The sequence below is a fragment of the Tupaia chinensis genome, unplaced genomic scaffold (assembly GCF_000334495.1).
Source record: "Tupaia chinensis unplaced genomic scaffold, TupChi_1.0 Scaffold000249_1, whole genome shotgun sequence".
Classification (NCBI taxonomy): Eukaryota; Metazoa; Chordata; class Mammalia; order Scandentia; family Tupaiidae; genus Tupaia; species Tupaia belangeri.
The window spans coordinates 1,234,559-1,248,582 of NW_006159728.1; the positions used below are offsets into that span (position 1 = coordinate 1,234,559).

Sequence of the window (14,024 nt, forward strand, 5' to 3'; positions counted from 1 at the left end):
CGCCCGGGCCCCGCCGCAGGGACGTCCCTGAGGCGCTGATGACCTTGAAGGCCTATTATTTTGTCCTAATCGCTGACATGATTTTTGGTTCTTCTTGTTTGTCTCTCAGATCATGTGCTTCTCTGAGAGCTTAGTTTCTCTATTTTCAAGTAGGACATTTTTTCCCTTTTATATTATGAACACAGTATCACAAAATTATTTTACATTACAAACCGGGAATAAGGATTCCACTGGAGAGTAAACTCTTTAGGAGCGGCATGTGTCTAGCCTTACGAATGAAGGCTGTCCCCTACATTTTGAAAACTTGCCAGTGAATGAAGCCACTGACAACCACGCGAAGCCGCATCTGCAGGTACTCCTGTCCTGGAGGGGACACAGCATCCGGCTGTCGAAGCATTTACCAGCCGAGCGCGTACGTCTAGAACACTCTCAGCCCTCCATCTGTCCTGTCACAGGGTGAACGTGCTTTTTAGCTCGCTGTTGAAATTGGCCTGGAAATTGCTGGCTTGTGCTTCCTTTAGCAGAAACCACTGCCTTCAGCTTTCCCCTTTCTCAGAGGGCTCTCCAGCGTCAGCACGGAGCCCTGCACTGACGTCCAGTCAGTGGCTCGGAGAGCCGGGCAAAGGAGAAAGCCTATAGCTGATTGCTCACTAACCGTAATGGCCCTAACACCTGGTACTGAGGAGAGAGCAAAAGACTAAAGGAACAGAGAAAAAGGACACAAAGTAATGGAGAGAGAAACGGAGACCAAGAGAGGAAGGGCAAGAGGCAGAACAGGGACCTCCAGTTGTTGGGCGCACTTAGCTTTCAAGCTTTACTTTTTCCCCAGCCCAAACTCCTCCCCCACAAAAGCACATTTCCTCCAATTGAAAGGTCTTGGGCAAGATTTTCAGTGAAAACTACTTCCTTCCCAAAGCTTAGCTATTGTTTTAGAATACTTCAAAACCATCCCGCATTACAAATACTCCTGAAATTCACATTTTGACATCATTTTGTATCATTTATTAGGCTGTCTTGAATGAATAAAAAATATGAATGATGGCTGCAAATTCTGCAGAAATATATATATTTTTAACAGTGTAGGTTGAGGCTAGGGCTTGCAAGTGAACGAAATTCATAACTCCTTTGTCTATCTGTATTTCTCGTGGTTATGTTAACAGGATTTGACATCATGCTAATAGGACCTGACAGTGATTTGCAAACCGTTCAAATGGAAGATAATTTTGCTGGATAAATATATCAAGAACATGTAAGATTTTCTATTGCATCATACTGGTACATCATTTTTCATTTAGTAGGGTGCCAGTTCTCCTCACTATGGAATCAGAAGAAGAAAACCATTTAACAGACACAAGAATGACAAGTTATCTGTTGATGATAATGTATATGGTAATATCTGTGACTTGATTGATATGCACTGCATTCATGCTGGAAAAAACCATTTCGTACGCTGTAAAGATGTACAGTGATTAAATGCAAATTTTAAAGAAACGTAGAGAAAAATGAAAAAGATAAAAAAGATGAAGCTGCCTAGAGCAAACGAAAGTGTAGAATGTTTTGCTACTGGGAAATACAATGTGTTTCAACAAGTGTTTAAAAAGGTCCATGTTTGCTTTACTTTCTGAATATTCTTATGTGTTAGATATGAGGGGGGGAATGTTACCATCCAGTTTTTGCCCTTCGTGGCTGTAAGGTCAACTAACTCCTTAGATTTTTGAGGACATAAGTCTAGCCAGGTTTCCTTTTCTTTGAGTCTGTTTTACCAACCCACTGGCTCAGCCCCTTCTGCCTCCTCTTCCAAGTGCCCTGCCTTGGAACAAAAGCAAGAACTTGAACTTGCAGCGAGCTTGAGTCAGTGCTGATCGGGCTTCTGTCACATTCTGGGGTAGCTCCTGCCAAAAAGGGAAGCCCCATGGCTGGCTAGGAACTGTCCACAGAAGGCGAAGAAAGGTCAATAAAATAAAATAACAAACATTGTTCTCATCTTGTGGAATGCTCCAAAGACACTTCGCAAAGTAACAATTAGCAGATATTGGACAGTAACATTTAAAGAATGTAGGGTGTAAGTACAGAAGGTGGATAACAGTTTACAGTAGGCATCAGGGTGTTAGTCTTCGACTCCTTTAACAAAAGCCATTTCAAAGATAAGGGAATTTGATGAAGCAAACTGAAGGTAAGTTTCAGAAATAACCATGGGCTCGAATCCTGCCTTATGCTTCATTTCTTCGTCCCCAAAATATTAAGCTTAAAACCTACACCAGGGCCTACCAGGAATAGCTATTGTGATAATGCACGAAAGGAACTGTTGAGACTGACACCTCACGTAGGTAGGAAGACAAGCCAGCAGACCCGAGATGCTTGCTCGACATTCGAGAGGCAATTACACATTTCCCTCCTTGCAGGGATTTAACAGAGAGGAAGGTGAGTCTTCTCTACTAGAGGAGAGACTTATACCTACTATAGCTAGGGGAGAGGAGATACAGAAAGTGAACCTTCCTAATGTGGCATGGAAAAACGTCTAAATCAGACTAACACACTGCCATACACCACAACAGGTGCAGGACTTGGGCAACTCGAAACAACGGAGAAAACTCACATCGAGGATTTCCTTGTTGGCTTTTGGAGACGTCGCTTCTCTCAATTCCTTGATGGCCACAGGAATTTTAACTTTCTCACCTTCTGGGATCCAGAGTCCCTGTGACAAAGAGAGTGAAGACATTACTGGCAACTGGCAGACCATGCAATATATTGTCATGTGAGCTGGGTGGATATTATTATTATTTATTTGACAGCAGGTGTGTGGGCTTTCCAGAGAGAGAGGGAGAAAGCACCCTCAGTAGGGCGTGGTCACGCTTCAATCCCATCGCACTTTTCTATCCTTTCAGGACGTTGGGCACACATGCACAGCTGGCATGTTTTTCAAGGCCCTGGAGCAGGAGTTCAAACCGTGGTTGGCAATGTGGGCTCCAGCTCCTCTAGTCCCTGGGCCACGGGTCCTGCTGGAGCTGAGTGGATATTTTAGTGAAACAATCTTAGTGGGTGAGGGACATCAGGGACACAGCTCTCCAAGGCCAACACTGCTGGGAGCCAAGAATCTCAGGAAACTTAGGCTATCAGCTCCAATTAGCAGAGTAACCATCTAGATTAACAAAACAAAACAAAAACCCAAAACACAACCCCCTAAGGTTGTGCCAGTTATAAAATCAGTATAAATCATTTCTTCTAGAAGTTCAAGATGTGGGGCCTTGGCCTAACTGAAATCAGACTTCATGCAAAAAAAAAAAAAAATCTAGAAAAAAACACATTTAAGAGGAACCTGCTTTGACCTGAGCTTTCTTCTAATGCTCTAAAGCTGTGACAGCTGACACTCCTTCTGTCTTCAAATGTTCCCTGGCCTGTGCCACAGACCCCTCTGAAAGGTCAATGACACCTTCCAGAAAAATGCTTTTGTTTTGTGTAGAGGTCTCACAGGGCCACTTGTTTGTCACTGTGGTTATAAAAGATTTCCTCTCAATAACTTGAGCAACGTGTTGGAATTTCCAAACCCTCAGCTAAACAAAAAGTAGATGATATCTTCTCTATGGCCAGCACACTGAGGACTCTGGGTTCACCCCTTGGAATGTGAGGGTCACAGAGAGCCTGAGTTTCAGGGAGCTGGCCTCTGCAAGACTTACCTTGTACACAGTACCGAACGCTCCAGAACCCAGCACTTTGATCTTTTTGAATTCCGTTTCCTTTAAGATCCTCAAGAGAGCCTGGTTGGGAGCTTCTCCACTGGGCGTGAGAGGCTCAACGAGCTGTGGACAAGGAAGCAGACGTGAGAGGCTGACAGGACGTGGTGCTGGGCGAGCCCAGAGCGTGAGCAGCTAGCGGCTAGCCACGTGTACTATGCTTTAGTCCAATGGCCCTAATGCTCGTGCAAGAGGAGAAATGCACGCCTTCCCTGAGGAGAAATGGACACCTTCCTTAAAGAGAAATGGACGCCTTCCCTAAGGAACTTAACGACACATCATAGAAACAGAGACTTGATACGATGCTTTTAGACATAACAGTACATTTCAACAGATCAGTGTCTACGTCTGTGCCGTGCCAGTGAGCTGGACTGAAAAACTTGGGTGAAGAAAATTCTTCTATAGTGGTAGTCAGGTACCATTATGTCTTTTTTTTTTCTTTATGTCAGAGGGCATGGCATGTGTGTTCACCAGAGACAGGCAGGGAAGAGAGAAAGAAAGCATCCCCCAATGGGGCATGGTCATACCACATCCTCTTCTGTATTTCTGATCTTGTTGGGATTTTGTGCATATACCCAACCTGTTTCCAAGCACAGCAGCTGGGATTTGAACCAGTCAGCCATGTGGAATCCAGTTCCCTTAACCACTAGGCCATAGGGCCGACCCACAAGCACCATTCTGCCTATGAGCTTCTGTGGGTCTCTCCTCTTGGGGACAATAGCTTCAAACACAGTGCCAGCTAATGACAATGTCAAGGATAACAATGATCACAAAGTGCTGAGAAACAAAACGGCCACATTTCCAAAGCAATGTCTTCTTATTCCAACCACAGGGCCTTCCCCGAGAAGGTGCTGTACGTCTCTCGGCCAGCCAGCCGGCTGGCTCCACACGCACACAAGTGCTGGATCTTAAACAGGCCTCTATGCAGGCTGGCAGCCTTTTGTTTGAGCCTAGAGACATTCACTTTTCATCACATGAGTGTTCCAAAATGTCAACACTTGGGTATTATTGGACACTCAGAGATTTTTTTTCTTCTCCCTGTTGTAACAGGTAATGCCCAACAATTCTTTTATGTATCTAAAATGTAAAAGTGAAAGTTTTCAGAGAAAGGCCTTCCTTCCTATTGGAGCCCTGAGGGCTTGGGAGAGGAGGGGTGCCGCTGGCATGGGGCACGCCGCCCCGCTGCTCACCTCTCTTTCCTGCAGCAGTCGGCGCAGGGTGCGCTTCCGGACGATGTGGCGCCTGCGCAGGAAAAGGCCGATCCCGAGGGCCACCAGCAGCAGCAAGAGGAGGCCGCCCACAATCCCGGTGGCGATGGAAGGGATCTTGGGCCTGGAGGGAGGTGCAGAGACAAGGGCGTGAGGATTGCTGATGGAGTCCACGACCCCGGCATCTGACGTATTTCCTGCGTGTTTTGATACATTGGCATCATTTAAAATGATCTCAGAAACTGAGACAGTGTCTAGCTTCTAACTGGAGGAAGGAAAGCAGACTAAGAGTTCCAGGGCACTGCTTCCAACTTTCTCCAGGCTCTCCATCTCTGGTTAAATTTTTTAAAACTTGGATTTTAAAAATCAAGGTCTAACTTTCCACATGCTGATTATTTTTCAATCTGTTAAGTTATCTATTTATCTATCGATACGTGGCCAGCTGGTGGCACTAGACCCACATGGGAAAGGTCCTCGGTTTGTGTCCTGGAACCTCTCTAAGCCCACAAGGCCTTCATATGCCCACGATCCAGGCCAGCTGGATCACTGCATTAAGACTTGGTTGGGAGTGTCTATCACTCTCTCTTTCTCTGTCTCTCTCTTACTTAAAAAAAGAAAATATAGGACCTAGCAGGAAGTTTAGGCACTGGATTGCACATTGCTGACTCTGAGGTTCAAGGCCTGTACTCAAGGGGCCTGAAAATCATGCCGGGTGTGTGTGTGTGCATGTTCCAAATCCCAAGAGGACGATGGATGAGACGGGATTGCAGCAGGGCCATCCTTCCTGGAGAAGTCATTTCTCACTTTCCCTCTCTTTCTGTCTCTCTTTGGTGAGTGCATGTACCCTATGGCAAAAAATCCCCCCCCCCAAAAAAAGAAAACAAACCTAAGGTTATATATAATTAAAAAATTAATTTGGATGTTAATAATGATTTCTGAGAGTTTGTATTTTGTTCACTCCAGAGGCAATTCCATACAATTGAACACAGTGGTCTGGGCACACGAGCCAGGCACTGTCTCCTGGCCAGTCAGGGTGAAGAGCCCTCTCAGAAATGTAGAGCTTCCTTTAGAAGGCCTTGGCTTTCCAAAGGGGACCCACGCTGTCAAGGCTCCTGTATAAATGAGCTTGAAGGGAGTTATAAAGTGGTGGGATTCAGGCACAAAATGCATTTGCCACAGTGAGCGATGTCGAACTATGGGGATACATTAATTTCTCTCTCTCACAGACATCACGTCTAATACCAGACTGAAGAAACGCAAAAGTTAGATTTTCAATCTGACCAGGAGAGAACCATCTGAATTAGTGATTCTGAATTTGGAGTTTTAGAGCAGTTATTATTCATAAATAACTATCCTCTTTACGCTGCTGTCAAATTGATTTATAGTTTCAGGTGGAAATGTTAATGAGTATCAAAGATTAATTAGAAATGCCATTTGCACGTAAGGAAGGTGCCAATGCCCTTACAAATTTCTCTTAAGTTTGCCAAATGTACTTCATAAAAATGATGCTTTACAACATTTTCTTATTAGGGAGTGCTAGTCATCTCTTGCATATCAGTCCCCAGTTCATGCAGTTTGCATGGACAAGTTTTAGTATTTTGAGGGGAACACAGGAAGCTGTCCAGAATAATTATTACAAAGTCTGTGTTCCAGGTGAAGTCACAATAGTGAGGGTGAGTGAGAAGAGAGAAAAAAAAAAGTTAAAAAGAGTAAACAAAGCAAAGAATGGTTCACTAACTGGTTTCAAGGTGGGGCTGTGAGGGAAAACTTCATTCCTAAGATTGCTGAGGTTGTAGTATGTGGATAGGAAAATTGTGACTGGATGTCCTTAGGTTCGGTGAAGAGACAAAGATGAAAGGAGATTTTATCTCTGAGAAAATACCTCTGTTGTTTCTCTCTCTCTTGTTTAATTTTCAGAGATCATGTGTGTTTTCCAGAGAGAGACTGAGACAGAAAGGTGGCGGGGGGGGGAGTTGCGGAGGAAGGAAGCAGCTCTTACTGTGACATGGTCAAATTGCAATCCCTTCTCCTTTATCATCCTGATGAAATTCTGGGCGCATACACACACATGCCCAGTGTTTTTTTTTTTTGGAGAGGTTTTTCGCTATAGGGTGTGTGCGCTCGCCAGACAGACAGAGAGAGACAGAGAGACAGAAAGCGAGAAATCACCCCCGGGGGGGATGGTCATGCCGCAATCCCTTCTCCTCCATTCTCCTCTCGGGATCTTGGGCACACACGCACACGCGCCGGGCGTGAGTTTTAAGCCACCGGGTCCGGGATGCAAACCGCGGTCGACTACGTGGGAGTCCAGCGACATAGTCATTACGCTAACTGCTGGTCCATATGTCCAGTGTGTTTAAAACAATTTTTTTTAAGAATTATTTATCTAACTTTATTTATTATTAGTACTTTAAAAAAATTTGCTATAGCACATGTGTGCTCACCAGAGAGGAACACAAACACACACACACCACACACACACACACACACACAGAGATAGAGAGAGAGAGAGAGAGAGAGAGAGAGGAGAGAGAGCAAGCCACCAGATCTGGGACTCGAATCGTGGCCAGTCATGTGGGAGTTTAGCACCTTAACCACCATACTACCTGCTGGCTCTCCAGTAAAAGAGAGGCTTGGCAAAGAGGAGTATCCAGCCAAATGAGCATAACTAAAGTCGGAGAAGCAGCTGGCGTCTCCCCATGAAGCAGGCCCTTCAACGTGGTTTTCAACCCACCAGGGGTCAGTGTTTGAGCTGAGTTGGCCGTGTGGGATCGGGTTCCCTTAATCACTAGGTGACAGAGTTGGCCCCTCCGTTCTCTGTAACATATCGAATGGCAGCAGTGATCAGCTAGTACTATGAATTTGCAGTGAAGGAGTTCCTTGGAGTTGAGGTAGGGCTGATAAGGGAGGGATTTTGAAGACATGATCAGGAAATGGCAGAGGTGCCTGGAAGTTTGGTGAATGTGTGGTGAAATAAATAAGGAGAAAGAATCCTCCAAGTTGGAGCTTTGTCTTTGAAAAGAAAGACCATTCACTCAGGCTGTGTTAGGACCAATGGGCTTAGTGAGACAAGAAGAGAAGCTTGGAAAAGAGGAATATCCAGCAAAATGAGTATAACTGGAGAAGTTGGAGAAGCAGCTAGGCATTGCATACCAGCTTCTGGTGGGGCAGGCCCCAGCACGCCACCTCCCACATTCCAGACTGAAGAAGAGTCAGTATGGGGGAGGTTGGCGGAACCAGCAGGTTCACTATTCTAGGCCTTGGCTGTCCCAGAGGAGATATAAGATCTTGACAAGGACAGAGGAGAATCAGAAATGCAGGAAAAAGGGACCAAATGGTGGCACAATGGTAGCACAACTGGGCCCACTTGGGAAGGTCCCTAGTTGATGTCTTGGGGCTCCCCTGTATGTGCCAAGCACGTGCAAGTGCCCCTGAACCTGGCTGGCTGGGGCTGGAGGCACAAGGACCTTGCTGGGAGTGCCTCACTCTCTCATTCTGTCACTCCTTACTATGGAAGAAATAAATCAACTTAAAAAAAGAAAAAAGAAAAGAAAAAGAAATACAGGCAAGGATTATCCTTGTTCACAGAACTCACAGTCACTTTTTAGGCTCCACTAGGCATGAAGCTGAATACTTACCCATTGATTGAACAGCCTTCAAGACCTGGCCCAGCACATCTGTAGAAATCAAAATAGAAACACGTTTTTCAGGCCAGCAGGTGGCATGGTGGTTAAGGCACTGGCCATTCCCACATGGCTGACCAGTTCGAGTCCGAGACCTGCTGGCTTGCTTTCTCACTTTCCCTCTCTCTGTGTGTCTGTCTTTCTCTGGTCGAATGAAAATAAATGAATGAATAAATAAAAGTAAATTAAAAAAAAGAAACACACTTTTCTCATTCTACTTTTCTGGCATATCTTTCTTTTTCTTTTTTTTTAAAAAATTAAATCGTAAGGCAATATCTGTTAAATTCATCTGAGATCATTAAATTAACAGTGTGTCTCAGTTTTAGCGTGGTGGTTCATAATTTCTTATTCATTTATTCATTTGTTCATTCACTCAGCAAATATTTTTGAGAGTCTACTCTGTGGCATAGATTGAGCATTAACCTTTCCTCAGAGGCAGACTACTTTTGGCAATATATAGCTGTTGTGTAGCTGGCTCTAGAATGTTCCTTTGGGTAGGGGAGAAGAGGCACTGAAGACCAGAGACAAACACTGCGGCCGCTGGGACGGCGGGGTGGGCTGGCAGTGCAGACAGTACAGGCTGACGGCAAAGCCTGCTCTTTGAACAGTCACCTGGCGGTGAGGGAATAGAAGGGAGGCTGCTTCTGAGAGAGAAGGAAATGGACAGTAGACAGAATGAGCACCCAACAGCCTTGAAAGGCTGCTTCTGAGAGAGAAGGAAGTGGACAGAATGAGCAACCAACAGCCTTGAAGGAGAGCAGGAAGGACAAGTGAAGGCCTGAGCCTAAGAGCTGGGAGGAGGGCCACGGTGACAAACCAGGAAGTCGGGCAGAGCTGGCCTCTCCAGTTCCAGCTGAAACGTCCGACATGCAGAAGAAACAGGACTTGTCTTAAGTAAGTGTGAATCCACCACCAGTTATTTTGATTATAGGATCATGGTCTATAAAGGCAGAATACATTAGCTTCGAAAGCCGTATTTCACGGCCTGGGGAAATACAAACAATTGCATTTCAAAAATACGAAGAGGATTTGGGAAACTCGTGTTGGGCACTGCCCTTAACATTTTTTAAAAGCTCTTTTCCCTTAGTAGACAACTGTGATCTCCACACCCTATTCTTGTTGGTTCTGAGGGTCTGGACTCCCCCACTTTCGTGGTGTCTGATGACGCGTCTTCCCTGTGCTGAGGTGTAGGTAATGGCTTGTCCTCTGAGGGTTCACGGGTTGGAATTTGGTCCCTAATGTAATGGTACTGGAAGGCGGTGAGACCTTTAAGAGCGAGAACTGCCTTCACGTTGGTGGGCACCATCTAATTGGCTGGGAGCATGGGAGGGACAAAGAGAAAGTGGAAAAATTCTGCTACCTCTCTTCCTTTTTCTCAGGCTGCCCACCGGCCTACTTTTCTCAGCAATGCTGTAACAATAACAGCAGAGGCCATTCTGATACCAGGCCCAAGCTTCTGGACTTCCCAGTTACCGGAATCATAAGCCACATACACTTTCATTCTTTATAGATCACCCAGTCTCCGGTGTTCCAGTTCGCAACATAATTGACTGATACACCCTGCCATAAACCGAACAAAGTGGCTTCTTCATGCAGTGGAAACACACAGGGGAGCTTGGTTATTGTGTCCTCCGTTATCCCTAGGGACACCAACATAGGCAAAGATAAATAGCATTTACTAGTGAACTGATCAGTGATAAAATTAGGCCCTATTCAAACTGAGTCCCTTCTCACTGGAGTGTCCCCCGCCATGCCTGGCAGCTCTCCCTGGCTGGTAACACCGTGGACACCCTGGAAAGTGAGTGTATATAGAAACGACGCAGTTCGGACAAAATGCAGGTTCTGTGCAGGTTTCGAAAGTGCTTCTGGAAAATTGCAGAGATTGCTGACAAGAACCTGGAACAGTCACACTTGGGGAAAAGGCAGGCCTGTGTACACTGACAAGGACAGCAACCCACAGGTTGGGAGAGAGGGCAATGTGAGAATCAGATTTCCAGACCCCGGGGAACGCGGCTAACACCCTTGTGTAATTTTGCAGAAATAATTGTTGAATATAAAGTTACGAAGGCTGTATCATTCCATCATTCATTTTGCCAGAAAAATGATTGTCTGTCCTCTATTCGATTTACTCTTGTTGGTAAGGAATTAATACATACTAGTGAATGTTGTCACATATAACTAAAATAGGTAAAATTTCATACTATTTAGTTTAATTTATCAAGATAAAACTTCAAAGAAACTTTCCCTTTATCACTTACAAGGAGGTCTTCAGCTCATGGAAGATTGTATCATGAAAAAATGAGGCATGAATTTCAAATTTTTTACACCAACATAAACTATTAATTCAATTACATTTTCCACAAACATTCTGAAATACCCTGATATATACACGTTTATCTCCAAAACATAGGAAAAAGGGAGAAGATACATTTATTTCATACAGCTAGTAGAATTGTTTTATTAGAAAATTTGCTCCAAAATTTCTCAAAAAACAAATCCAATGAAAAACTAACATGGTTTATTTTATTATTTATTTATTTTTAAGAGGTTTTTGCAATAGGGCATGTGTGCTTGTTGGAGGGAGAGAGAGAGAGAGAGAGCGCAAGAGAGAGAAATAGCAAGAGGGAAAGTGAGAGGTCACCCTCCCCAGGGGGGTGGCTATCCTGTAATCCTTTCTCCTCCATTCTCTCCCATGGGATCTTGGGAGCATGCACATGCTCCTGGTATGATTTTCAAGCCGTGGGTCTGAGACTTGAACTACAGTTGGCCATGTGGGAGTCCAGTGACATAACCACTATGGCATCTGTTGGTCTCTTAACACAATTTATACTTTATAGAGCTTACAAATTGGGCAATATAACCAGCCTTATACCCAAAGGGGAAAAAGTATGAAAAAAATCCTAAATTGATACCAAAGAGTATTTAGTAAGTTTTAGTATTTAGTGAGTTCAGAATCCATTCTGGATATTAAGAATTAGTTCAAAACTAGATAGAGAGGACCATTTCCTTAAGCAGATAATCAGTATCTCATACTAAGAGCAAATACTGTTCTCAGTGTTGAGACATTATGACCACTCCCGTCATCATCAAATGTAGAATTCTGATGTCCACTATCGCGGTGTCTAATCTTATCCTAGTAATTCCAGTCCCTTATACTACGATTTGAAGCTTTTAGAAATGAGATCATGGTAGTGTTATTGGAGATGATACGATTGTCCACATAGAAAAGTCCTAATCATGAAAGCTGGGTGGCAGTGTGGTGGTAATGAGAAGGTCCTCAAGGTTGATCATGTGGGATGGCCCTCGATTTGCATCCAGAGACCTCCCTGAACGTACAGAGCACACACGTGCCTATGATCTGGGACTGGCTAGAGCAGGGGGTGGATTATGGCACAAAGATTGTGTTCACGACCCCTGTCTCTCTGTTTCTCTCTTAAGTAAGCAAAACAAAACAAAAACGAACCTTGAAAACATCGTAAATCATCTACATGACTCAGTCACCACCATCACCCGCCCACCACCAGGTTACCACTGCTTGGTGCTCACCCTGTGAGCTCACTATTTTGAGTACATTTCACTCAGTAATTCACAGCCACAAACGTCATCTAAGCTATGCCATATCATCCGGACTTGCAGATGAAGAAAGGGAGGCACAGAGAAAATAAGACTCTTGCCCAAGGTCACACGACTAGTACGAGATGGGTCCAGAGAGAGAAAGTAACAATTCCTAACAAGATTAGGACGTGGAGACTTACAAGGAGACATGACATATGAGATAAGACAGCTCAGCTTCTCTTTCTGATGGCGGGGTGTGATCTGGCTAGACTGCGAATTTATTATTGCGGAAAACAGATAACATCCAATCAGCGCGAGGCTGCTAATTCCAGTCAAAACAACTTAACTTCATGTAGTAACAGCTTAACAGTCAGCCAGCTAAGAAAGTGTCTTAAAGCAACATTCCAGGCAATGTGACCCTTTATTCAGTGCAAAACAACAACAAAAATTAGTCTCCATACTAGCGCTAGCCATCTGGAGAGATCCCTAGAAACTTCTGGAGAGGCAGAGGTGGCAGCTGCCAGGCCCTATGCCCTCATTCCATCGCTCACTTCTCTCCAGTTTGGACACGCAGCCTGGCGGAACACAGCCCTGGCCTTAGAAGCATCAGGAGAGGCAGAGGCAGGGGTGCACCTTCCAGCATACAGATCTGCCAGGAGCATGCTCTCACTGATGCCAAAACCAAGACCCAAACACCTGCAGTGAGGGACTCAAAGACCAACCTCTGATCTATGGCCTGGAAACTGGACACATTTCCAACCCGTGAATTTGTGAGATTGTAAAATTCTGTTCTTTTGCATTTTCTTCTCTAGGCCTGGAGCCTGCACTTACCCATAGGTGCAGTTGGAATGGCACAGGTGACATACGCGGTTGGCATCGGCGTACTTCCAGACCAGGGTGTTATTTTCTCCCATGATTCCAGCTGGGCAGGTCTTGACACAGTGAGGGCCATCAATGAAGTGGGCACACTTGATGCAGTTGTCTGGTCCCTGCACCCAGGTGGAAAAAAACATTCATGTAGGTCCCTTGCTTTTTCTAAGCGGAATGAACTTTTTCACTTACGCTTCTAAGTGCAGGAGGAAAATCCCAATGACAGAAGTCCCTAAAGTAGAAAACAAGTTCTTCTGTGATTGCGCTTGCACTGCCAGCAGCTAGCGTAGTCTTCCTGACTTTAAGCACACATAACATCCACAAACGTAAAGGAAACCATGCTCTGGTTTCCTGCATTTTGCTTAACCCATTAGGCATGTTTCTCCTTGTCAAAGCCAACCTGACTGGCCTGCATGTGGATATATATTCTTACTGCTGAGAGTCTTTCTTGCATATCCTGTGGGAAAATGAAGGGAAGCTCCGAATGAAGCCAGACTTGCAGAGGTGAATTTACAAAAAGCCACATGGACCTTTCTCCAGGGATAAGATGACGAAGGTGAGCACGACAGTGGCTGCATCGGAGACTGTGTAATACGCTAAATGTGATTCTGTTTGTAAAATCTGGGACGCCTTTGCCAAACTCACAGAGGTGAAAACATTGGAACTGCCTAAGGCATGCACTCCACATTTTGTACGGGAAACAAGACAGCACAGTAGGGAAGGGTTTTCCCCTCGCTGAGTTCTCTCCTGTCTCACTCCTGCTGTCCACTAGAAGAAATGAGCATGCCCAGAACCAGGGCCACCAGATGACTAAATACCACCAATTATTATTATTAGCATTTCAGTTTTTGCTACGGGACAGGTGTGCTCACAAAAGAGAGAGAGAGAGAGAGAGAGAGAGAGAGAAAGAGAGAGAGAGAGAGAGAGAGAGAGAGAGAGAGAGAGAGAGGAGAGACCCACACGAGCGGCGACCAACC

The 14,024-nt window shown here is 45.0% G+C and overlaps 1 protein-coding gene across 1 annotated transcript in view; it reads right to left on the reverse strand.

Moving 5' to 3' along the window:
* EGFR (epidermal growth factor receptor) overlaps nt 1–14,024 on the reverse strand; it is a 145,176-nt gene that overhangs the window by 28,662 nt on the left and 102,490 nt on the right. The window contains exons 16-20 of the mRNA XM_006148918.2: nt 13,009–13,166; nt 8,578–8,616; nt 4,922–5,063; nt 3,675–3,797; nt 2,597–2,695 (exon numbers count right to left, since the gene is read on the reverse strand). Of these exons, the coding sequence (XP_006148980.1) occupies nt 2,597–2,695; nt 3,675–3,797; nt 4,922–5,063; nt 8,578–8,616; nt 13,009–13,166 (561 nt within the window). The remainder of the gene's footprint in view (nt 1–2,596; nt 2,696–3,674; nt 3,798–4,921; nt 5,064–8,577; nt 8,617–13,008; nt 13,167–14,024) is intronic.